The 24,111-nt window shown below is 40.6% G+C and overlaps 1 protein-coding gene across 6 annotated transcripts in view; it reads left to right on the top strand.

The window, feature by feature from the left end:
• Positions 1–24,111, top strand: part of LOC109301517 (sodium channel protein type 1 subunit alpha) — a 231,210-nt gene that overhangs the window by 188,561 nt on the left and 18,538 nt on the right. For all 6 annotated transcript variants that reach the window (XM_019522724.1, XM_019522727.1, XM_019522722.1 and 3 more), the window contains one exon: positions 632–754. In XM_019522724.1, coding sequence (XP_019378269.1) covers positions 632–754 — 123 coding nt within the window. The remainder of the gene's footprint in view (positions 1–631; positions 755–24,111) is intronic.

The following is a 24,111-nucleotide window of genomic DNA, read 5'->3' as shown; positions in this document are numbered from 1 at the left end:
TGTCCTAGACCTACCATCCCCCCTTTAGACCATTGAGGCAAAGTCTGAAGGCGAGACTGAGTCCAAACATTCAATGCCTTGATGGCTGCCGCTGACGAAATTGGAAATTATAAAACATTACTACCAGTACTTCCTCATATCACCTAGTATCTCCTATTACTTTTTTCCTGTTCCATAAGTCCTTTTCCCTACTTCTTTTTTTCTCCTGCTTCTTTTCCAAATTTAAAAGAAAGCCTCCGGGTTACAGAAGGTCATGGGCAACTGGTGCCTCTTGAGTCAGTGACCAGGAGCAGGGGTCCTCTGCAGCCGATCTCACTGACGGGGGTGTTCCCCAGTGGCCGATCGTGCTGACCGGGGGGCTTTTGCTGGTGGCCCTGCTCCCCGGCCAACACTCACAAGGGGGGGACTGGTGCTCCTGCCTGCCTCCCTGCCTGTCACCTAAACAGGGAGCGCAGCCTGACAGGGGGTGCACCAGCGCTCTCAGAGGGTGCACATGCACCCCCTACACATCATCACTGCACAAGGTGATCTGATTTTAATTCTTCTCAACTTGCAAAACACTCAAGAAGCTTGTTGTAGGCAGAGTAACATGCTAAGGATGAATAATTTTTGCTTTTCTATTTTTCTATAGGTTTCCTTGGTTAGCTTAACAGCAAATGCATTGGGTTACTCGGAACTTGGTGCCATTAAGTCCCTTAGGACCCTAAGAGCTTTGAGACCACTAAGAGCTTTGTCACGATTTGAGGGGATGAGGGTAAGACCAAATGAAAGAATCTGTAACAGTGCATGCATAAAAAAGAATCCATGCCTGCAGAAGAAGGAATGACAAATCCATATAGAAAGGCTGCACTAATCTTCTTGTTTATTGCATATCTTTTACTAACAGATAAGCAAAAAGCTCATCAATTCACCAAGTTCCATATGCAGTATCACATATTAGTTGTTTCCTTTCAGGTTACTTTACTTTCTGGCCAATCTCAGGAGTTTTTCTTTAAGGCTTTGAAATGATAAGATGTAAACAGTCTCAAGAAAAATTTTAATCAGTTCAATAATAACAAACAGTTAAAGATGAATGGTCTTTGTATTTTCTCCTAGTAGACACAGCATAATGTTCTTTTAAAAATCTAATTTTGCACCTTTTTAAAAGGTACCTTCCTTCTTTTGAGTTCAGGCCTTTGTATTTTCATTCAACTTAACAGGCCATTCGTCCAACTGTACTATTTTTCACTAAATTGCACCAGAGTTGAATGTGGCCCAGTTCATGATCTACATCTATTTCTGTTTTATCTGATGTAAATAAAAAAACTATAAATTATGGTAAAGTTTATGATTTTTCTTTGTTACATAAATACTGTGGTGAATTTAACAACATTCTAGCCATCTAGTAATATATGCAACCTATCTAAGATTATTTAGTTCCTCTTTTGAGTAAGTTAGAATTAGTGTTCACTGAACATCTCACACAAAAAAGTCTTTTTTTTCAACTTAGTCTTTTTCTCTTGCTGTATATCTTTAAAGCTACAAAAATACTAACTCTGTATGCATATTGTTGAACTCTGGTTAGTTTTAAGAGAATGGTTTTGCCATCTCACAGAAATGCGAGAATAAATGGCTTTCTGATAAATGTCAAAACCAAATCTAACTTAGTGAGATAGTTTACAATATACTTCCTAAATATTCCTTTGATATAAATCATGATATACATGCATACATCATAAAATCAAATGTAGGCTCTTCTTCAAATTGTATCTATCAGGTTGCAAGTTTGCGTGCATCTACTTCAGAATTTGTAAGAAAAAAATGGCTGTATTCATAAGTTTCAGTGTCATGTAGCCATTTGCTAATTTTAACAATGGCCTTAAATTTAGAATTCATTAATTTATCAGGTCAAGAAAAATGTACTGTATTTACCTGAATCCAAGATGACTTTGAATTTCAGTTGACCTGCCCAATAATTAGATTCTAAAACTGGAAAATGTATAATTTATTATAATTCTCCATGTATAGAATATAACTACTGAAGGGTCATCTTAAACTCATTCCCCACTGCTGTAGCAGAGAAAGCAGCATCAAGGAGACAGGTGGTGGAAGTAGGGTGGCCTGCCCCCTGCTGCACCTTCTGCATGCCCCAGCCTCATCTTCTGACCCCTGCTGCAGTGCCTGCCTCCCTGGTATGTGTCCCCCTACCATTTGCCCCGACTCCCACCTGCCACCCATGCCTGCACCTTCTGGCATCTGCAGGACCCTTGCCTCCTCACTACCACTTAACCACCATGACTCTGGCTCCAGCTCTGGCTCTGATCTTATTTTGCCCCAGGGCACAAAGGACATGGTTGCTCCAGCCCCAGTCCAACCATGAAACAACAGTTGCACTGGCAGCCGCTCTGGCCCTGCCGCCAGAGCCAGAGCTGGAACAGCCAGCACACAGACCAGAGGAATAGGACTGGAAGAAGCAATTTAACTTTGGGAAAGTGCCAGAGAGCTAGTGGATGTAACAAGTGGTGCAAAAGGAAAGTGGGTAGTTAAAAATGCAAAATACTAGGGCTGTGTGAAACAGCACCATTTTGTTTTGACTTTCATTTTGCTGTTTTGAAGCATTGTTCTGTTTCATTGTGTCAAAACTGTTTCGCTGTTTCAAAGTGTTTCGATGTTTTGCCCATAGCCTATAATGGGGAATCATGAAACTGCCTATAGCTTTGTAATTTCTTGACTGATTTGAATGAAAATCACAGGGCTGGTAGCCCTTTCAGAGAGCATGAATCTGGCCAAATTTCAAGGAGATAGATGCATGGGTTCCTGGAAAACTTCACCTCAAACTGTTCAAAGCAAAACTCATATCAGTTGCCAGCAGCAGCAGCCTGCTGTCATCCTGCACACAGATCCAGGGGCCCACACCCCCTGGGAAGAGTCTGGCACAGTTCCACAGCCCTCCCAGGAGGCGCCAGCCCCTGGATCTGTGTGCAGGATGACAGCCGTCTGCTGGGGCCAATGCCAGCACTGGGTTCTTCCCGGCGCTCAGTGCCTGCTGCACCTAGCTGACTTGGGTGCTGGCACTGGCCCCAGCCAGCAGCAGCAGCTTGCTGTCATCCTGCACACAGATTTGGGGGCCCGCACCTCCCAGGAGGAGTCTGGCAAAACCTTGCAGCCCTCCAGAGGGCGCGGGCCCTTGGATCTGCGCGTGAAGTTTCGCCAGCATACTGCTGCCAGCTGGGGAAATAGTCCAGAGCCACTGCCATCACCAACTGGCAGCGACAGTCTGCTGTCTTCACACATCATCCAGGGGCCTGTGCTCCCTGGGAAGAGGTGGGGGAAGCGATCGGAGAGCTGGGGGAAAGATTGGGGAAGTAGGGAATTCAACCAGGAACTGGGGGAATGTTTAGGGATCTGAACATTCCCCCAGCTCCTGGTTTGATTTCCCAGCTCTCTTATCATTTCCCCAGCTCTTTCTGGGGGATGTGGGCCCCTGGATCTGTGCACTGGGTTTCAGCAGGCTGCCACTGCAGGCTGGGGCCAGCAGCAGCACTGCAGTCTTCCTGGGGCTCAGTGCAGGCTGCGCCAAGCATCTGCCACTGGCCCCAGCTTGCAGCAGCAGCCTGCTGAAACTCCACATGCAGATTGGGAAGCCCACACCCCCTGGGAAGAGCTGGGAAAATGATCAGAGAGCTGGGGGAAGTGATCAGAGAGCTGGGGAATTGAACTGGGAGCTAGATGTCAATATCAGAGCAGTCCTTCCTGCCCTCTTTCCCCTCCCTCTCCTTAGCTTCTGTTTAGCTGCAAGCAAGCCTGGCTTTGAAACTCAAAATGTTTCAAAACTTTCAAAACATTTTGAGTGCCCTCGTTTCATTTTGAAGCTGTTTTGAAGCTCAAAACACATTGAAACAGCTTTGAAAAGAAACACCTGTCAAAATTTCACACAGCCCTACAAAATATATCTAGTGCATGTATACAAATGTGAGAAGTTTGGGGAATAAACAAGATGAGGTGGAAGCTGAAGCCAATGAAAAGAACTATGATCTGATTGGTATGACTGGCTACAATGTCAACATCCAGGGTTACACTCTGTTCTGGAAAGACAGGGCTGGGAGAAAAGGTGGTGGTATTGTCTTGTATATAGATGTTCTTGGGTTCAGGAGAAAGAAGACAGCAAAGCAGAATACATTTGGGTGAAGATGAAAGGTAAAAGATGCAGCACTGATATCATGGTGGGGATTTATTATTGGCTACTAAATCAGGAAGAGGAGGCAAATGAGGCACTCTTCAGGGATGTGACAAATCTATCCAAAAGTTGTAAGATGGTACTAATGGGTAACTTCAATTTTCTAGACATCTGCAGGAAGAACAACTCTGCCAAACATAAAATATCAAGCCAGTTCCTAACTTGTGTGGAGCACAATTTTCTGTTCCAGAAAGTGGAGGATATAACTAGGGAATCATCTATTTGGATCTTGTTCTGGCCAATGGGAAAGACTTGATGGAGGATTTGAATGTGATAGGTAACTTGGCCTTCTGCTCAGGGTCAGACCAATCACCATATTTGAAGTCAGGAAGGAATTTTACCCCCTGGTCAGAAGGGTTTTTGCCTTCCTCTGTAGCAGGGGATGTGGCCGTCTACCCAGGATCTCTTGAGCATGTATTGACATTTCATAGAAGCAGGATGTTGGCTGCCATGGTTCTCCTGCTTTATCTGTGGCATGTTAGGATGTTGAATCTTTGTTGCATCAGGGTTGACAGTAGTCTCAGAATTTAGATTATGGATTGTACAGGATGGTTTGGGTTGAGATGATCATGCCTCAGGCAGGGGGTTGGACTAGATGACCTTTGGAGGTCCCTTCCAGACCTACTTCTTTATGATTCTATGATTCACCACTGCTGATGCTGCGTGGTCCAGCTGGGGCCAGAGTCACCAAGTGCTGGAGGTGGAGCTGCAGAAGTTAAGTGGTGGTGCAGGAACTTTGGGGGGGGGGGGCAGATGACTGTTGCAGCTCCACCTACTACCCCGACCCCAGGTTGGAGCCGGAGCTAGAAACACAATAGCATCTTGTCCTCCCTCTGCTCCTACCACCCCAGCTTATACTTGCATCCAAAACCAGGGGCTTTTCCCCCTATGTTAAAGGGGGTGGGGGGTGGGCAGAGGAATATGCATCTTGAATTCAAGTAAATACAATAAGAGCTGGTCAAATACTATAGAATTCATGTCAGAGACAAGGTTTTTTTGTGGGTAATATCTTTTATTGGACCAACTGCATGATTGAGATAGACTTATGCAAGCAAGCTTTTGGGTTCTATAGTACCCTTCCTTAGGTCTGTGATCTTTCTTTCTGGTGCATAGTTTTTTCTGGTTTCATCCACAGTTTCCATGAGGATTTTTGGTGCACTGGATGAGGTATACCATGTTCTGGAATAGATATGTGTATGATCCACGGATTCTGTTGGTTTTATTGTGGGGAGTATTGATTGTTGTGGCAGTAGGAATAAGTTGACAAGTTTTGCATTTTAAGGCACAACTAGGTGGTTTTATTTAAGTTTGTTCAAGTCTATCCCAACCATGCATTTGATCCAATAAAAAATATCACCCACAAAAATCCTTGCTTCTTGCATAGTTCCTGGTTCATTATGGCTACAGCATCACTTCAATGCTATCAAAACATAGTATTTATGAACATTCGTTCAAATTCAGAATGGCTGTTTGGTTCAGCTGGATTCATATTTATTTCTACGTAATTGTTCATAAACATTCCTCCTTATAAATATATTTTTGTTCATACAAATATTTGGAAAATTGCTATCCTTCCTGTTTTTAAACTTTTAAAACTTTTAAAATAGTTTCTAAGATAGACTGTAGGAATGACATGTCTATATTACAAGTGCCATACAGTCCCATGCTCAAGCATGCTGTGCTGTTTCATGTGGACTACCTTCCAAACCAAACGCAGTACTCACATATACATATCACTGTGGATGGGCTAATTAGTACCCCTGCTCAGTTACAATTACTGAATACAAACTGACCTTGTCTTTCAGCAGTGCTAATTAGCATAGGCACCAACATTTTTTTTCTTTTGCTGGTGGGTGCTTGCAGGTGTAAAAAAAACAACCCCCCTGGCACTTTTTATTTGGCATGTTCCTGTGTCAAGTCCTGCACATGCCCAGAAGAGGCAGCATGTTAATTCTTCCTAGCTCCTGTGTCTGTAAAGTTTGGGTGCTTTAGTGGGGCTTTTATGACACTTTTATCTAATAGCTGATTGAATCAGCTTTAGCTAAAAGCACCAAAAAGCTCCTCTGAAGTGCCCAATCTTTACAGATGCTGCAGAGCCGGAATAAGTTGTGCTTCTTCTGGTAAAGCATGTTTTGGGGTTTTTTGTTTAACATCTGCAAGTGGCCCCATAGGCCACAGAAACAATGCCATGCACCTTATGTAATGAAGCATACAACACTAATAGTAAATTCTTATAGCAAACAATTCACAAACAATCCATCTGCTAAAAAGTGTTTGTCCAAAGTATTTGACAAATATTTATAAAACTCATCTTACAAAAAAAATGTAAGCCTCTCTGCTTTCTTATATTGCTTATACCTACACTAAGCTGTGGCAAAATTGACTGATTTTTTTGATTCATCATGTATCTTCCTAATTTTAAGATATTTTTCACCACCTCCAAAAATGTGCAAAATATTTCTTGAAAAGAGAAGAAAATTAATTCTGCAAAGCCCCCTGTGGGCAAGAGCGTGTGAATAAATTTTGAAAAATCAAGATGCGGGTTGTCAGCTGGTTTAAGTTAGTGTAGTTCCCTTGATTTCAAAACAGAGAACCTCATCTAACCTTTGAGTCTATTAAAGAAAAAATATATTGGTTTACATTTAATTAATTGGAAGACTATCAAAATTTTAAATAGTGTTTTTAACCATTTATGAAGCCAGTAAAATAATGACTGTTCTATTTGTCCTATGTACTGTTCATTTTCCAATGTTCTCTCAGTTATTTTATAATAATTTACAAACTTCATGATTTCTTTGCTCGCCAATGAGTGAAATTATCCCTTCTGTGCAGGGCCAGCACAAGACCTATGAACCACTTAAACTTAAATTGGATTTAGTGGTTTACATACTGTGCTAGCCTTGACCAAAGAGGTAAATTTCGGTAATGTAGGAACATAGAGAATACCTGATTCTGCATGCCATTCTGAGAAATGTTTTAATATTGTTAAATAACAGAACTCATAAAAACAACTCCACTTAGATGCTGGAAGGCAAAGTAAAGAATTGCTTTATTTAATTTCAATCTCGGCCATAGATTTAGGGATATAGTGTCATCTCGGTGCATGTAGATTAACAAATATAACTACCATCAAATTGAGATTTTACTATACCTGTTGCTTTTTGTTTAGCTTTAGTGCTCTTTGTAGTATAATGCTCTTGCACTAATTCTGGACTTGTATGCTATTGTAAATGTAGATAATTGAATATACATTGCTTTGCTGCATTAGCAAATCAGTTTAAGTAACAGTAACGCATGTGTTTGTGTATAATTTCACTGAATAAAGCATGTCCTGCCGTGCTTGATTTATGTATTAGAGAAGCATTACCAGTAGGCAAAAACAACCTTTACAAATTATCTACATTGCTCTTTCGGTTTTGCATGTCCCATGCACGTTTCTTGCTGCTGGCTTTAAACATTTACTGTATTTCAAATTTCCAGTCCAATTTCACAACATATAAATTTAAATTACCATAATTGATGTTTTAAATCTACTCTAAAATTTAATGGCTATTTCTAGATTCCCTTACCAGGGAACTATTTGGTCTGGAATGCCTTATATTTCAAGAGCACTCTTGAGTTTATTAAAAGGAAAACGACAGTGTCACATACAGCTAGTAAGTTACAAATCATAACACCAAGTGTCTGTCATTACAGCTTTCCAACTAATAATAAACTATATATTTCTATTTCATATAGGATAATCTTTCTTCAACTTGGATGGGGTGGAGCGCTGGTTCCTCCCCTCAACCCTTTATTATGGGTACTGTATTTCGCCCTTTGCTACCCTTAATCCTTTCACTATGACTTATAATTTTGTGGTGGTGGAGGAGAGCAGGTGGGAGTGGGGTGTTCTAATTTGAATGTCACAGTAACACTGTTAGAGTTTATTCTTTCATTCAAATTATTTGAACATTCTTAAAAATACCTCTGGGGTTGAAATTTCTGATGCTTTGTCTTAGCAGATAAATAAAACTATTTGTGAATATCAGTTAAACAACTTTGAGTTATCTGACTTGGTACTAAGGGAGGACAATTTTTCAGCAGTTAATAGATTTTTGGGGATTTCTTTTTTTCTTGGTTAAATTAAAAAAAGGTTACTTTAAACTTGAAATCCAGCATATATCTAATTCCACTGGAGCATGTGTTCTTTACTTTGTTGAAAGATATTTGGGTGCAGTTCTAAATATTTTAAAATAGTGTACAGAATATGATTAGTACATTTATAGTTAAATAAGAACACATCAAAAGTATTATGAGCTGAATGTTTACTGGTATAGGTACTTGTCTAATTGTATGTTTCATTTCATGTTTTGCTGAAGTTTTAAAGAATAAATACATCTAAAAAAATGAAAGCTCTCACCACATATACATCACATTTCTAAGACTAGTGAGATGTTACATTTATGCCTGTAAAATTAACTCATAATATTACTTTACTCTTTACAGAATAAAAGAAAGCAAAATAACAAGAGGAAGAAAAGGAGGGACAGAATTAGGGTTTTTGACAGGATGTTGAAATAAGTTTGTTAGATATTTTCAAATTTACCATTATCATCCTTCAATCTATGAAATTGTTCACAGGAACCTGCCTTTGTTAAAGATGAAAGTTTAGTAGGGATTTATGCAGATATTATCAGCAGGTAAAGTAGCATTCTAAGTAGAGTTGTCTTTAGGAACATTATGCAGGAATCAAATCAACATTTTTTAATGTATTCATTATAACATCTTTCTAAGAACACTTGTTTTTCTACGGAGACCATGAATATAAATCTGCAGACATGAGATGCCTGAGAATGTAGCCAGCCTAGTCCAGTGTCTTCTGGAATTAATTTGTTTATTTTTTTCATGGTTCCAGTATAAATGAAGTTTATGTTGTATTATCTCTAATTTAGCATTTTTTTTTACTTTGTGATCTTTGTGTTCAAAGTCTCAGCCACTCAGTAGCTAGTTTTTCATTCCATTTAGAAAGATTTGTATGTTGTTGATCAAATAAACCAGTGCCTCTCAATCAGGTGCCGCTGGACCCTTTCAAGGGTGCGGCTGGCATAGGCGCTGCTGCCACCACAGCCAGTTAGAACTACCCCATGTGCCTCATGCACAGCCAGATAAGCCTAACATAGGCAGGAGCAGTAGCGTAAGAAGGGGACACCAAGTGGAGCACCAGCCCAAGTACCAACTTAAAGGAGGTGTCAGTATGGTCTGCAGAGCCCTGCACCCTGGAGGAGGGTTACTGGGGCAACAGAAGCAGTCTCTGGGGAGCCACTGCCTGTCCCCCAGCAGCAGCAGCCTAAGCCCATGCTGCTACAGCAATAGCCGCAGCAGTAGCAGTTGCCACCCAGTTAAGGAAAGCAGAAGTAGATAAGACTCGTGTCCTTCTTCCTTCCTCCCCCCACCTTCTGACTCTCCAGTGGTCAGCATAATTTTCCTTCCCCCTAACCTCTGCCTCCAGTGCTGAAAGAACTTGCTACACCTCTGGGAAGGAGTGCTCAGTCCTGCCCACATACTTCTGTTTCTGGAAGAAGTCTGGAGGGTCAGACTTGGAAGGGCTGCAGCAAGAGCAAGTGCTCCTGCCTGCTTTAGGTGTATATGGTTTCATACAAGGCATGTAGGGCAGGTCTACCTGGATATGGCAGGACCCCATAGTTTCATAGTTTGTAGTGTTGGAAGGGACCTGAGCAGATCATCAAGTCCGACCCCCTGCCGGAAAGAGTATGGGGGTCAAATGACCCCAGCAAGGTGTTTGTCTAGCTTTGTCTAGCTTTGTCTTTAAGACCCCCAAGGTAGGAGCCAGCACCACTTCACTTGGAAGTGGTTGAGAACCACTGAGGTAAGCTGAGCAGTACAACAGTGGTTCTCAATCAGGAGTGCTGCTAAATTAAAACAAGCTATGAAGTGAGGCCCTGAATCTTAAAAGGTTTTAAATCACTGGTTTAGACTTTAATAAAAGTTGAATAAAAAACTTTATTAAAAGGAACATGATAGTGTCACGTGCAACTAAGGGCTTTGGCACAGGTTACATTAAAAATGTCATAAAGGCATTTAAGACAAGAGCAGTCACTAGTTAAGGGGTGGCCTCTAAACATTTTAAAGATATACCACTACAGCTGAAGTTTATCTTTGATTTGTTTTGCCCAGGACGTTGCAGGAGATAGTATGGATGATCTGGGAAAATAAAACATCTTACTTCCATTCCTGCAGCATCCCAGGATGTACAGGTCCCAACCACTCTACCCCTTCCCATCCACCAAATCTCTAGTAGTCTCCCGTGCTATGTGAGACAGGACAAAGGCAGACCAGATAGTGTGGGCTTAGGGCTTTTTGGAGCTAATCAGCAGGTAGTGGGTAATGACCCTCTGTTCCTTCCTTGGAAAAAGTTGTTTAAGAGCCTGAACTAATGAGAGACCTTTTGTTTTGTTGATGGGCTGATAAACGTTCCCTGTGTAACTCCCTGCTGTGTAACTAATTGCTCTGTTATCAACCGGGGGGGGGACGGGGACGGGAACAACCCCTCCCCCCTCCCTAATCAGAGCATCCTGCCGGAGCCTGGCCACACCCCCCTCAGCTCAGCACTGTGGAATGGATGTTCTAGACCCCCACCCCTTCCCTGGCTTCTAGCTTTAGCCACTATAGGCATTTGCCTGCATTTTTTCAGTCCAGATGGGATGTCCGTATGGTTACAAACTGGTTCAGCCTAGCCAGATCAGACTAACCTGCAAAGATTGAATCAATTCAGGCTCAGGCTTCTTGAATGTCTATCCCTAGCCAACCAGTTTTTCAAGATTTCTCCCTTCACACCCTCTGCTCTGGCTGGGCTCCTGCCAGCTGTGGAGGGAGGGAAGCCACAGACCCTGTGCTGGTTTCTGCACCTGGGATCTACATGCCACCCCTTACTCCTCTCCTACCATAGAGTCCTAGCTTCTGTCCAGACCCTTGTCCGCCAGCCCTCTAGTGGCAAGTTACAGTCATGTAGATCTGAGATTGCTCTATGAACACCATCATTTTATGACATCATAACATTCCACAGATTTCTTATCTTATAAAGGTAACCTGTACCAATGCCGTAAGTTACAAATCATGACACCAAGTGTCTGTCATTACAGTTTCTATCTAAAAATAAGATATATCCTATTTCTTATAGGATAATCTTTATTCAGCTTGGATAGGATGGAACATTGGTTTCTCCCCACAAAACTTTATTAGGCTTATTGTATTTTGAAGGCTTTTGAGTTGAGAAATCTGATTTTATTTCTTAACCCAGAGTGCTAAGAAAAATGAAAATTTTGTCTTTTGGTTTTATTCAGTTACAAAACTTGAAAAAATTGCTCTGTCAGGCTTCTGTTTGTAGGTCTTTAGAAATCATAAAAGGACTATTTTAGTACTTGGATATGCCCATTGGAGCCGGTAATTACACATTTAGATGAAAATTATGTAACTTTCTGAAGTTACTTTTGACTAAAGACGCTTATGACTTTTGGCTGGGTTTTGTTTATATTTTAAAGAAAATCATTTCAACCAAGGATCACAAATTGAAACATGTTATATTTTCTCTTTTGTGATAACAGTATCTTTAAAAAAATAAAAAGCAAATAAATTAAGTGCAAAAACGCTATTTTAGTGCCATAGAAAGATAAAGGTTTTGTCTTTGAATTTTCAAAAGTTAGGAAATGCTGAGAGAGAACTCCCATATCAACTAATTATTCTGTTTATGTGTTCATATGAATTTACAATATTTTCATTATTTCATAATTCTGGCCAATCTGACATGCTGCTTGGCAGAAAACATGCCATATCATGTCATGCAATCTATAAACAAATCTATTTCTATGTTACTCCTTAATGAGGTAATGAATATGTGTTAAAAAACAGAATTACAGTTGCCCTGGGAACCTCAAGTTTTTATTAAACTTACCAAATTAGTTAAATTCAGAATAAAGATTAGACAATGATATGAAGAAGGAGAAGAGTCAACAGTTATACTAGCTAGGTTAAATATTATAAGGGCCATCAAGTGGCTATACTACAAGGAATAACCAGAGAACTAACTGGAATTAGAAAGTGCAAAAATACCGTGTGTTATGAAGTTTCTATGTATGTGTTTTCATTTTATTTGCTTCCTTTGAAGGTATATGTTACTGCTTGAGGTAGTATACCAAACTAGCAGCCCATAGTTCTTTTCCAGTGACAGAGCACTTTAGCAAAAGGACAAATGATTGTATTGTATTTGGGTGGAACTGATTTTTCCCTCTCTGAAACCTCCTGCTAGCTTCAACGTTGGATGTCACTGTTGTGCAGATTAAGACTCAGTTTTGTATAAGTCCGTTCATTCTTTAATTCTGTTGTCTCCCATCTACCTGCCTATCTTTTCTCTGTCTTTTCTGAATTGCCCCCCAGATTTTCTAATACTGAATTCCTGCTTCTAATTCATGACTTTTTCCCAATGTCTCTGCTAATACTTTCCTTAATTCAGTGTTAGTCTTACACAAAAAGCAAGTCTTATCCTAAATCTTATCATCTAGAACCCCCAGCCTTTCTGTTTTCTCTTACATCTTGGCCTGTATATGTGCCTGTTACCACTTTTGAAACATTAATAGAATTCATTCTTCTCTTTACTAGTCTTTTGTTATTTTTTTTCCTCATATTTTACCATATTCTCTCTCAACTTTTGTAATTTTCTTCTACCTCCCTCCATTTCTCTGCACTTGAGAGGGCTAGTATGGAGGGTGGAAAAATAGTTTGGTAGAATGAGACTTTACCTCCATCTTTGCCCATGCTTCAAATTGTTTGGATATCTTTCAAAATGTTTTTTTTTATTTTGTAGCTCACATAATTATAGTTCAAATAGTCCATTAAGCACAGAGTATATGCACTTGGCATCCAAGAAAATTATTCAGCAAAGGTGAGTTCATGAGAATATTTAAAAGAAAAAAGAAAATCTGTAGTTTTTATTTCACAAAAATATTTAGCTGTTCCTTGTGATTGTGTACTGGTTAGAGGTGAATTCTGTCAGACACTCATACTTTGCCATATATGAAAGGTGACTGACTGTCAGATTAAAACCCTCCATTTATCCACAAATCAGACATAACTTGAGCAGTGGCAGTCTAGTTTTTCCCATTTTGCATACCAAAATGCCTCAGCCATTCTTGGAAGGCTAACTGTGAGAGAGTAAATTGGTCCACCTGGCCACACTCCCTTAGCTTTTAATAGAACCATCAAAATCATTTCCCCCTGAGTGGCCAGTCTTGCTTGGTTTGGGTCTAATCTATTTAATACTTCTGGCTAATCTGATTAACCCTCAGGCCACTATTGTTTAAACTTCTGTATAACCTATTAATTCCACTCTGCTCGGTTTGAAAATTGTATAACTCTCTAATTTCCGGATGGATTTCTAGCATGAATTGGTTGCTAAACAAAGCACAATATTCATTACATGTATTTTCTTTTTTGTACCACATGTCTTTGTAAGATAATAAACTGATAGGTTGCATTCCCAGGTTATAAATCTATATCTATATCTAGATAGATAGATAGATATCTATATAGGCAGTCTTTGACTTTCAAGTTACAACCAATGGTATTTAAGATGTTTATAAACTGACACCCTGTTTTGACCTTCCAACATGGGTTTTGACTACGAGGCTGGATACAGCTGCATCCAGCTGGTAAGTCTGTTGTGGTGGAAGGGGAGGAGGAATGGAAAGGGAGTGGGGGGGCGGGCAAATCAAGGCCAGTGAGGGAGGGACTGGGGCTGGGGCAAGTTGCTTATCCAGCATTTCCCACTGCCCCTCCAAGAGGGCATGGGGAGGGAGTGTGCCCCCAGATCTGTACCAGGTGGTGTTTGCAGGGCCAGGGCTGCACCAGGCTGTGCTGGGAGTGGGGGTTGTGTCCTCCTACAGCTCACCCAGCTGGGGCCACTGTGTTGCCTTTCAATAAGCATCATGCAACAGTGGGAGCTGCCCTACCCCCCCCACCCCCCCAATGAGCCACTGCTCCATCCCATGCCCGCTGCCCTGGCTGTGTGAGTGGCAACAGGGCATGGTGGGGAGTGTGCCCCTAAATCAGGGTAAGTGGTGGGACAGGGCAGGGCAGGGTGGGCAGGAGAGCAGAAGCTATGGGGGGGCTATACACCCCACCACCCACCCAGAGTGCAGCCTGATGCAGCCCCTGCCCCACCCACACCAATCTGGGGGCATATGTCCCTCCATGCCCTGCTCCTGGTTGCCCAGCCGGGGCAGGGTGGGTGCGGGACAGAGCTGTGGCTTGCCAGGAGGGTGGGGGCGGCTCCCACTGCTGCGTACCACTTATACAGAGGCAGTGCAGCTGCCCCGCCCTGCCCCAGTGAACTGAAGGACAGCATAGCCCCCACTTGCAGTGCAGCCTGGTGCAGCCCCGGCCCCACCCCCCCTGCTCTATGTAGATCTGGGGTCACATCCCTCCATGCGCTCCTGGGTCAGCAGGAGCCACCAGATGAGCAACTTGCCCCAACCCCAGCCCCTTCCTCACCGCGGGGAACCTTGATCTGTCCCCCCACCCCTTCCCTTCCCTTCCCTTCCCTTCCCACTCCCCTTCCAGCACAGCAGACTGACCAGTTGGACACAGCTGTATCCAGCATCATAAAGGAACCAATCCCCCATTTATAACACAATTCCTGTGAGAAAATTGGTTCCAAGTTATGATATTTAGACTTAAGATGTGGTTTCACTATCCAGAAAGCAGAGGCTTACCATACCAATGAATTATAAAATTGGCCCATTATTAAAAACGATGATCTTTAGTGAAATACAAAATAGTTAACACTATAAAACTAGTTAGGTTTTAAAAAATACTAAAATATTTCACCTAAAAATTTTATACCTAGAAATGAATCATATATATACATGATCTAAATGTAGATGTGTGTATATTTATGTGAAAATCTTTTGAATTTAGACTGAACTGGAACCATATGGCAATATTTTCAAGTTCATAGCATGGCAATATATCTTCTTGACTCTCAAGAAAGTCTCTGCTGTAACTTGGATGAATTTCATTCCACAATGGTAGCTCATATCATATTTGGCAGGCAAGAGCAAATGAGCAAAAATTGGGCATATTTTTTGGAGGGCATTTCACTTAGGGGCGGCAGATTGTTCACTGCCCTTGACTTAATATGGCTGTTACAAAGATGTTGTAAATTTATGTAGACAAACCTGACCAGTTATCATCCAGCACACACTAGGCTATTTTTGCATAAGATCATTGAAAAGATGGTAGCAGGGTGACTAAGAAGTTTAGATGTCTCATATTTCTTTAACCCTTGTCAATTTGGGAGTAGTTCTGGGCATGTGCTGGTTCCATGGATGGATGAACTGGCAGTAGCTGAAGATAAAATGTCCATTAGAACTTTTTGCTGCTTTGGTTATATGGATGATGAGGTATTACTGCCTTTTTCTGCAGGCACCCTAAGCTGAGTGGTCTGCTTTTAGGTGTCTATTATTTTCATTTCATGATTCAAGTAGGTGTTTTAGAGTAATTTGCTCATGCTTTCTGAGGCCCCTGGCTCCTAAAAAACCTCACCTCTATTTTACCACACTTTGGGAAATCCACAGACTTCCAGTTTTATAACAGTGTATAAAACTGAGGGATTCAGTTAACTTAATGACCACTGTTCTTCATTCCACAGATGCTAATGATTGCCTTTCCTTTTTAATTGTTTTGATGTTCCACTAATCAAACTAACTTTTCATAGGGCAATTTTTGCGGTTTGCTAGCTGCTTCTGTTACCCTGGGTGAGTCAGCTGAAGATTAGGTTCTGCCCCTGCTCTATGCAGCTATAACACTGGAAAAATCTTTTTTCTTCATTCTGCCTTTCAAAAACAAGATGTGTGTTATACTTTGGGGTGTGCTGTATATAAGAATATACAGTGTTTTCCAGGTATAGGGGAAAAAATCTAAGCATCTAACAGAATTACCAAACTGTGAGGAAAGAACATAAGTAAAAATCTTGAGTGTTATCTTCAAAGAAGAAAAATTACAGATAATTTCCCCTTCTTCAAAATACAGGTATGACAGGATTCTCAGTCTTGGAATTTGAGTAGGTTGAAAGATATCTTAAATGATATTATAATAAATATTACAAGTATTGTACAACTTTTTAAGTGCAAACCTGCTAGGGTCATTACAATAAGAAAATGCAACCAATCAAGTAGTAATTTAGACATGATTCTTTTAAGGATGGTCCAGTGAGTTGGCATCATGAAAAATATCAGTTTCCTAAAGCATCTATTTCACGTTAAGGACTTATCTCCATTCAGCTTGAGTAGGCAGACATCATTATTCTGTCATCACCACCTTTGGATGGAATCTAAGATGATTATTTTTTTAATACCACACCTCATACGTTAACACTTGGTATTGTGTCGATCTGTCTCTAGATGCTGACAGATACTCAGTGTGTAAGCTGAAGTCCTTCTCGTGGAGGAAATTAATTTTATGACGTGTGGCTTTTGAAATCTGTCAAGGGCTGCATGAACCAGTCAATGTCACTGGTCCTTCCGTGAGTATGTGGCAGACTGAAAAAAAATGTGAGAATGTAATTTGTCTACAAAGAAGACAGGCAAAATTCAGACAAATAGGGTTTTTTTTAAACATTTAAAGGGAACTGTGAGGTCCTGTTTGTACTACACCCAAAAAACGTATTCAACTTGCATTTATAAATCCTTTTGGTAGACTCCTTCCAAGACTCAGAAACACCAGGCCTCTGGAGAAGATCTACTTTGTCAGGAGTCAGACTGTTAAGATGAGGGCCCTGAGGCTGGAAGGGAATCAGATAACCAGTCTGTCTGCAATTGTGTTCCCCTTTCCAGTTAGGTAAGTAGTGGACAATACCTTGTGAGACAGAGCCTGATGTCATTCTTGCAAAGTTTTTAACACAAAACATGCAACCTCCTATTCCTTCTTGTTTATACTGAACATGGTGGTCCCTTGAGATTGTCTTGCTGTGGGAGCTATAATAGACAAACTTACACCCATAAGTCTTATTGTTTATGCAGTAAGCCAAGCTGTCACCATTAACTGTGAAAAAAAATCTTTCTGCCAGAAGCGTGGTGCCTTGAATCTTGCCTTGGAGCAGTAAGTATTTGAACTAAATCTGACAGACCTCTGTACACCATTTGTATGATGAACAAAGTGTAGTTTATCATCAGTCTCAAAGCTGTTCCTTCAGCAACACTGTGATATCAGTGAACATCTGTAGTGATTTTTGCATCCACTTCATCCTGCTCTCTTTGATCAGTTTTAAAGCAGACCATGTACACTACCAATAAGTGTTGTTAGGACATAACCACTGCCAAACAGCATTGATTGATGCCAGCCCAAAAGACAAAATACATTATAAACATACAAAATTATTACTTAACTGCTGTCCTCTTACATCCAAGATATACCTGGTCCTTGGTTATTATCCATGCGTAGCTCTAAACTTCTACAGAGTTCAGCATAGAAAGCCAGTTGTTTCCTTCTAGAAGAGGGACATTGTGACTCCCACCTTGATTTCTTTTTTTCTGTTCCTTTGGGGAAATAGTGACTGAAAGGCCTATGATTCAGGGTGATTAAAGCAACATGAACTATGTACATTGAAAAGATCTGTAATAAAACTCCTTCATTCTTGTGCCTTATGGCACTGACTTGATGATTCTCCTTGCTATGAAGAATTACATTCCCGCTGTATCTTTTTCTAATATAATGATTGTGTTCCTAAAAGCATTCTTAGGGAGGGTGTAAATATCAGGGCTATAAGATTCAGCTTTCGGAAATCTCTCTACTGAATGATGTCCAAATCCATGTGTCAAAGTGACCATAGCTGAAAAGCTCAAAATCCCCCTTCAGCAAAAGGGTACTGGGTAGTTGCTAGTATTGACATTTCTTTACAACTGTTTGGATGTTGATGTATGGAAAAAATGAATTAATGGTGGGGAGCATCCTATACCTACTGCTGATAGTAAGGGTTTTGACCCAGGATGTAATGGTGCCCTCAGACCAGTGGTTTGTTTCCCTTTTTGGTTGGTGGCAGAAAAAGTAAGAAATTGACCCTTAAGAAAACCAGGTAGCACTTTTTATCATACTATAGCAAACTCTCTCACCTCAACTGCCATGCTGAGTCCTAAATTTTTTTCAGAATACAGGAAATCCTTGATGTTTTAAACAATTATATTTCTGCAATCATGTGTACCAACAGCTCACCACTGTTGTCCACTATACAAAAACTTGATGATGGCCAGATCAGTGTTCTTCTGCATGGTAATTTTCAAAATCCTGCTACATTTCTTGAGGGAAGGTCTTTGCTGGTACTTGATTCTTGCACAGTTTAATCAGGTTTTACGTAATGCCATTTTGTTACTCAGTTATATCTGCAAATGACAACTGTAAATTGGTAAATCTTCTGTATAATAAAACAAAGATAAGTCACAGAGTCAAAGATTCCTTGAGCACAGAATACAGGTTTAGCTGTTCTTTTCTTTGACAAAGTGTGGAATGAAAAAATACTCATTCTCATTTAAGGTGCACTTTTAATTCTACATAATAGTCCATGGGGATGGAAGGGCAAATTATTTTCCACACTCTTATCAACTGATCAAAGAAAACATGCAAGGCCTTAGGGCACCTATTCACATGCATCAATCAACAGAGTCTGCTGGAGCATGGTAATTACTGAACTCCAGCAGACTCCAGGTTCATGTGTATCCGCATCCTCACACTGAAAATGGTGGCAGGAGTGCTTTTAACAAAAGCTCATTCAACAAGTTTTAGTTAAAGCACATCTACTGCTATTTTTCAGTGTGGGGATGCTGATATACATGATGCTCCAGGAGCTTTAATTAGAGTGGCTCTGAGAGCCACTCTAATTAAAGCACCACCCTCCTTCCTCTCCCCCCCACTCCCAGAGGACGTGTATAAATGTCCTCAGAGTCCTACTTATAGGATCAGCCTGGTACATTTTATTTATCTACTTTAGCCTTTTTTAATATTACTTGTCACGGATCAATTCAGAACTACTAGTTCTAGCCAGCTTCTGAAGACAGTGAGAGGGGGAAGGGGGTGGGGATGGGGTCGTCTGTCTATCCATCTGTCTGTCCGTCTATCCATCTGTCCTTCCTTCCAACCCATTCAAAAAAAAAGTCAATATTGGGATATACTGGTGGATTAGAAGATTCAGTGGTGTCAGAGCAGACATAATTAACTAGTCTTAGTTATGCTGAGGCTTTTGGCATGCCTTACTTTAGTAGGGACATTGATGCTAATTCCACTTGCCAAGGAGTCTGGCCTGCATCAGTACTAGAATAAGTGGATAGTGCACAGCAGTGATTCTGACCCAGGGTGCCATGACACCCTGGAGTGCCTTGAGATCCTTTCAAGGGTGCTGCAGGTGCCTCACAATGTTAGCACTGTTAGGTATGCACACATAATTCACAAGATAAACCCAGAAATTTCAAATAAGAATTCATATTGTTAAAAACATTCCAACCTGTTGTGGCTTTTGCAACAGAAGAATTACTGTTATTTTTCTGCAGTCAAAAAAGAGTGAAAACTAAGAGCTGGCATGTTCTAGTTGGTGCTTTGAGTCTAAAAAGGTTGAGAACCACTTGGGTACAAGAACCAAATGACTAACTGTAATGATGCAGTTATAATACATTGCCATGCTGAGTCCTGAAATTCTTCTTTGCATTTGAAGCTGCGTAACTGCAGAGTTTGTGATTCAGCTCTGGGTATGCAAATGTGTACATTTGCTGAGCATACTCAGTGGAGCTGTGCTGAAATAAGTTCATCGTGGTATGCATGTAAGGCAGGGTGAACTTATTTGTACTTTTATGTAATGCTTGTAAAACTGTAAACTAAATTTATAGTCCCAAAATTTTAGTTGTAAAAAAACTGTGACTAGTGAATATTGGGCATCAGAGGAGGAAGTGCATATTTTACACCACTAATTCAGTGGTTCAGGCACTTGCCCAGGGAGCAGGAGACCTGGGTTCTAGGCCTCTCCCCTCCCTCCCCACCTCTGAGGGAGGTTTGAAGTACAGCCTCCAGCAAAGTGCTCTAGCCATCAGGTGGCAAGTTATGAATTCTCTTCTCTAGGACTTCTTTTGAAGTTGACAACTTAGTATTGAGGACAGGAAGATATACAGAAACAGAAGGAAGAGAACAAGCCAGAGAGATGCTGTCTGAAATAGGAGGGAGCCCTGGGTTCTAGCTGGATGAACTCTGGCATAGTCAAATACCCTCACTATCCTCCACCTCTGCCTTCAGTTCAAACATTCCTATTATGAATTGATAGGTGATTTATTTCAGGTAAATTATAGTAAATAAAACAATACACATACTGATTTAAAAATGTGCAAAGTTACTTCCACATGCTCCTTCAACCCCACCGTAAGACTCATTTCTATCATGATACTTGCAAAATGTTTGAGTGCTTGCCAATAATTGCTAGGCAGGTGGTCCACTTAGACAGCTGGTGGAAAGAGCATTCATCTATTACTGTTGTTCCATTTCATCTTCCTTGCCCCCTACCACACAGGTTGTTTCATCAACCTATTAAGTCTGGTTTTAAAGTAAGAATGAAAACTGTTTAAAAGAGGAGATATTTTTATTTTTGTCTGTATAGGCTTGAGAACAGTAGCACCTTGATCTGATCTAGGACCCCAGGCAATACTATACTAAAATAGTAATTATAGTTTTATGAAAATCGCCAGACTTTTAAGCTAGAAAATGTGGGAGTTGTCAAATTCAGCGGAGAGAGATTCCAAGCTGTACTAGGCTGGTTTTGCACCACTCAGCTAACAGAAAGCTTCCTTCACCACTGCCAACCTCCCCCTAAATAGCAAGATCATTGGCTGGCATAGAGTTACCATGAGAGCTTTTATATTGGCACAGCTCCCTTCTGATTCCATTCCAACCATTATACTTTGTGCAGGGGGCATGGCCAAGGTGTCCTTTTGCTTCAATGACCACCTGGCTGACATAACATGAATTTGGGGGCATAGGAAGCAAGGGAAAAGTGAAGCAACCTGAGATTTCTCTAATTTGCTCATGGGAATTAGGCAGTGACCAAAAAAAAAACCAACCATGAAACTAAGGGAGGGTACAAGTAGATTAAACTTAGGTTTGCACATGCTCTTCTACAACTGTAGTTTCAGATGGGGGCCTCGGACTTTAGTCCAAGAACAAGAAATCAAAGAAGGCAAGCAGGAAAGAACCACCCGTTGTTTAAATAGAAACATCTCTTGTAACATAGTATGACTGACTCAGCATTGAAGAGGGAGCATCAGTATGAAATATGATTGTCAAAATTGTGTTCTACCTCTGCAAAATGTACCTCATGAGAGGATGCTTACAATTTTTTATTTGTTATATTGCTTAACTGGTAAAGATTTGTAACTTCCTCTGTATTAATTTCTCTTTTTAAACATATTTTATTTATCATTACACTTGTGTGTATAAGCACATGATACATGTATATTGATACACACATGTACACACAGTATATATTATGTAAGATAATAGCCAGATTTCCCTAATAGATTTCATTCATTCAAGGAAGAAAACCATTTGTTTCCTTCTCTACATGTTACTTGTGTTATAGACATGCAAACACTAAAGAAATTCTCACCAGTTTATAGAAACGGACCTAGAAGCATGTGAGCAGCCTAACAGGGCAAAAGCTCATTGTGGGCACTAAAAACATCTAAAAAATTTAATTTTATTTTATTTTCTTAATAGCACATCTAGGGGTCCTGGATAGCTTAAGGGGTTGGTAGTAGGCTGCAAAACCTTTCATCTGTAGGTCACCAGTTTGCATCCAGGCCAAGTCAGTAGTGATAAAAATTATTACCATTGGTGGGTGTTTTGTAACCTCTATGGAATGGGTTGGTAGAATCAGTTCAATTCTTATTCCAAGAAATTCCTTGTTGGCAGCCTCAAGAGAGACTGAATTGCTCTCTCACCTGAAGATGCAGGATTATTTTGATAGCAAAGTAGAAACTTTTTTCTTTTACCACTAATATGTATTAACAGTTTTTTCATCTGTGACTTCAATCATTGGGTGCCTGTACATGTGCAACAAGGCTGGTCCAATGTGCTATAATTACAGCTCATCAGAGCAAACTCAATTAATTGAGTCTGTTGGAGCGTGGTAATTACTGTGCTTCAGTAGACTCTAGCATCACATGTATCAGTGTTCCCGTGCTGAAAAATGGTGATGGGGGAGCTTTAACCAAAGCTTGACAGCCATTTTTCAGTGTGGGGATGCTGATACACATGGCTTTAATTAAAGTGGCTCTTGGAGCTGCTCTAATTAAAGCACCCCCCTCGCGCACACACACACACTCCTGGAGCACATCTATAAACATCCATTGTTGTTAATAATCTGCTGCCTGTACTGGATCTGTCTGTGGTCCAGTATGTCTCCAGGCCTGCTAATCCATTGTCTGTGATGACAACTTGATTCACAAAAACAAAATCATTCTGAGTTTAGGACTTCTGATTTGTATATGTATATTATATATATATGCATATGCATATGCGTGTGTGTGTGTGTGTGTGTGTGTGTGTGTGTGTATTTTTCAGGTTTCTACAGAAATATTAAATTGTATATGGAGGGGTAAAGAGAAATGTTGCACATCCTGGAGAATATCCATGTAATACCTGCATGCAATAATGGCAAAGGCACCAGGAGACCTAGAGTTTCAAACATGAATTTAGCATCAATAGTGATATGGACTAATTCAAACCGTTAAGAATTCCCCAAATTCTTGCATTCATAATTTTAATGTTATTCTCAATCTCTTCAACCAATTCAACAAGATTTACTTTTCCTACTAGATGGAATAAAGTCCCTGTTTTTTACAACTCTGGTTTCAGTCTCTGGAGAATGAAGTCCTAGTGTTCAGAAATTTAGTCTCACCATTTTAATTTAGTCTTACCTTTTCATTAAATGAAACATATGATTAGGGTAATCAGATATTTTTGCAAGAACTTTGCGTTTTCTTAATATAGGAATTTTAAGAAAGCAAGCATACATCACAATTCTCACAAAAAGTAAAACTCATTAAAATATGTTCACTATTGGTTGTTTTAGTGATCAAACTTGATAGAATGATAATGCTGGATTCTTAGTTATAATATTATCTCTTTGGCTAAGTACAGACAGTCAAAAAACCCGAGGCTGAATAAATTCAATCTTTGCAGGATAGTCTAAGCTGCGTAGATTGAACTGATAAGCAGTGAACAGACAGTTGTGACTGCAGAAGTGCAGCCAAATGCCTGAAGTGGCCCAGGCCAGAAGCTGCAGGGAGATAGAGCATGCTTCCCTGCTCAGCTGGAGCAGACAGCTAGGGCCAAGGTTAGCCCACCCACCCTGCAAGGGAGGGAGGCAGGGATTGTGGGGGAGATTCAAAGCACCCTGGGAGGCTAGGGGACTGTATGGTAACCTAAATCAGTTAAATTTGATACTGCATCCATCCAGGTTTATCTTAAACCAGTTTCAGCTATTTGAAGTGGTTTATGTGCACTGAACTTCTGTTGTTTTACAGATTTGAACCAGTTTCCAATCACTCATACCAGTTTGTGTAATTTCTGTCCCTAGCCTTTTATGCCACTCTGTAATAGAAAGGGGTCTTAAAGTATCCAGAAATGATTCCCTGAAAATAACCTCTGCTTCTCAGGACCTACAAAAAATTGTGGGAAGTGGATATAAGTTTTGGCAGTTTTGAGTTTGCTCTAAATTATCCTGGGATGGGAAAGTCCACAACCTGATATAGAAAAAAAGAGGTAAAAACTTCATAAGCCTTGCCAAACCCTATTGTATTTCTGCTGCCTCA

The sequence above is a fragment of the Gavialis gangeticus genome, unplaced genomic scaffold, assembly GCF_001723915.1.
Source record: "Gavialis gangeticus isolate Ggan-Ray unplaced genomic scaffold, GavGan_comp1, whole genome shotgun sequence".
NCBI lineage: Eukaryota > Metazoa > Chordata > Crocodylia > Gavialidae > Gavialis > Gavialis gangeticus.
The sequence above is the reverse complement of the archived record's forward strand: the minus strand, read 5'-3'. Positions and strand labels throughout refer to the sequence as shown.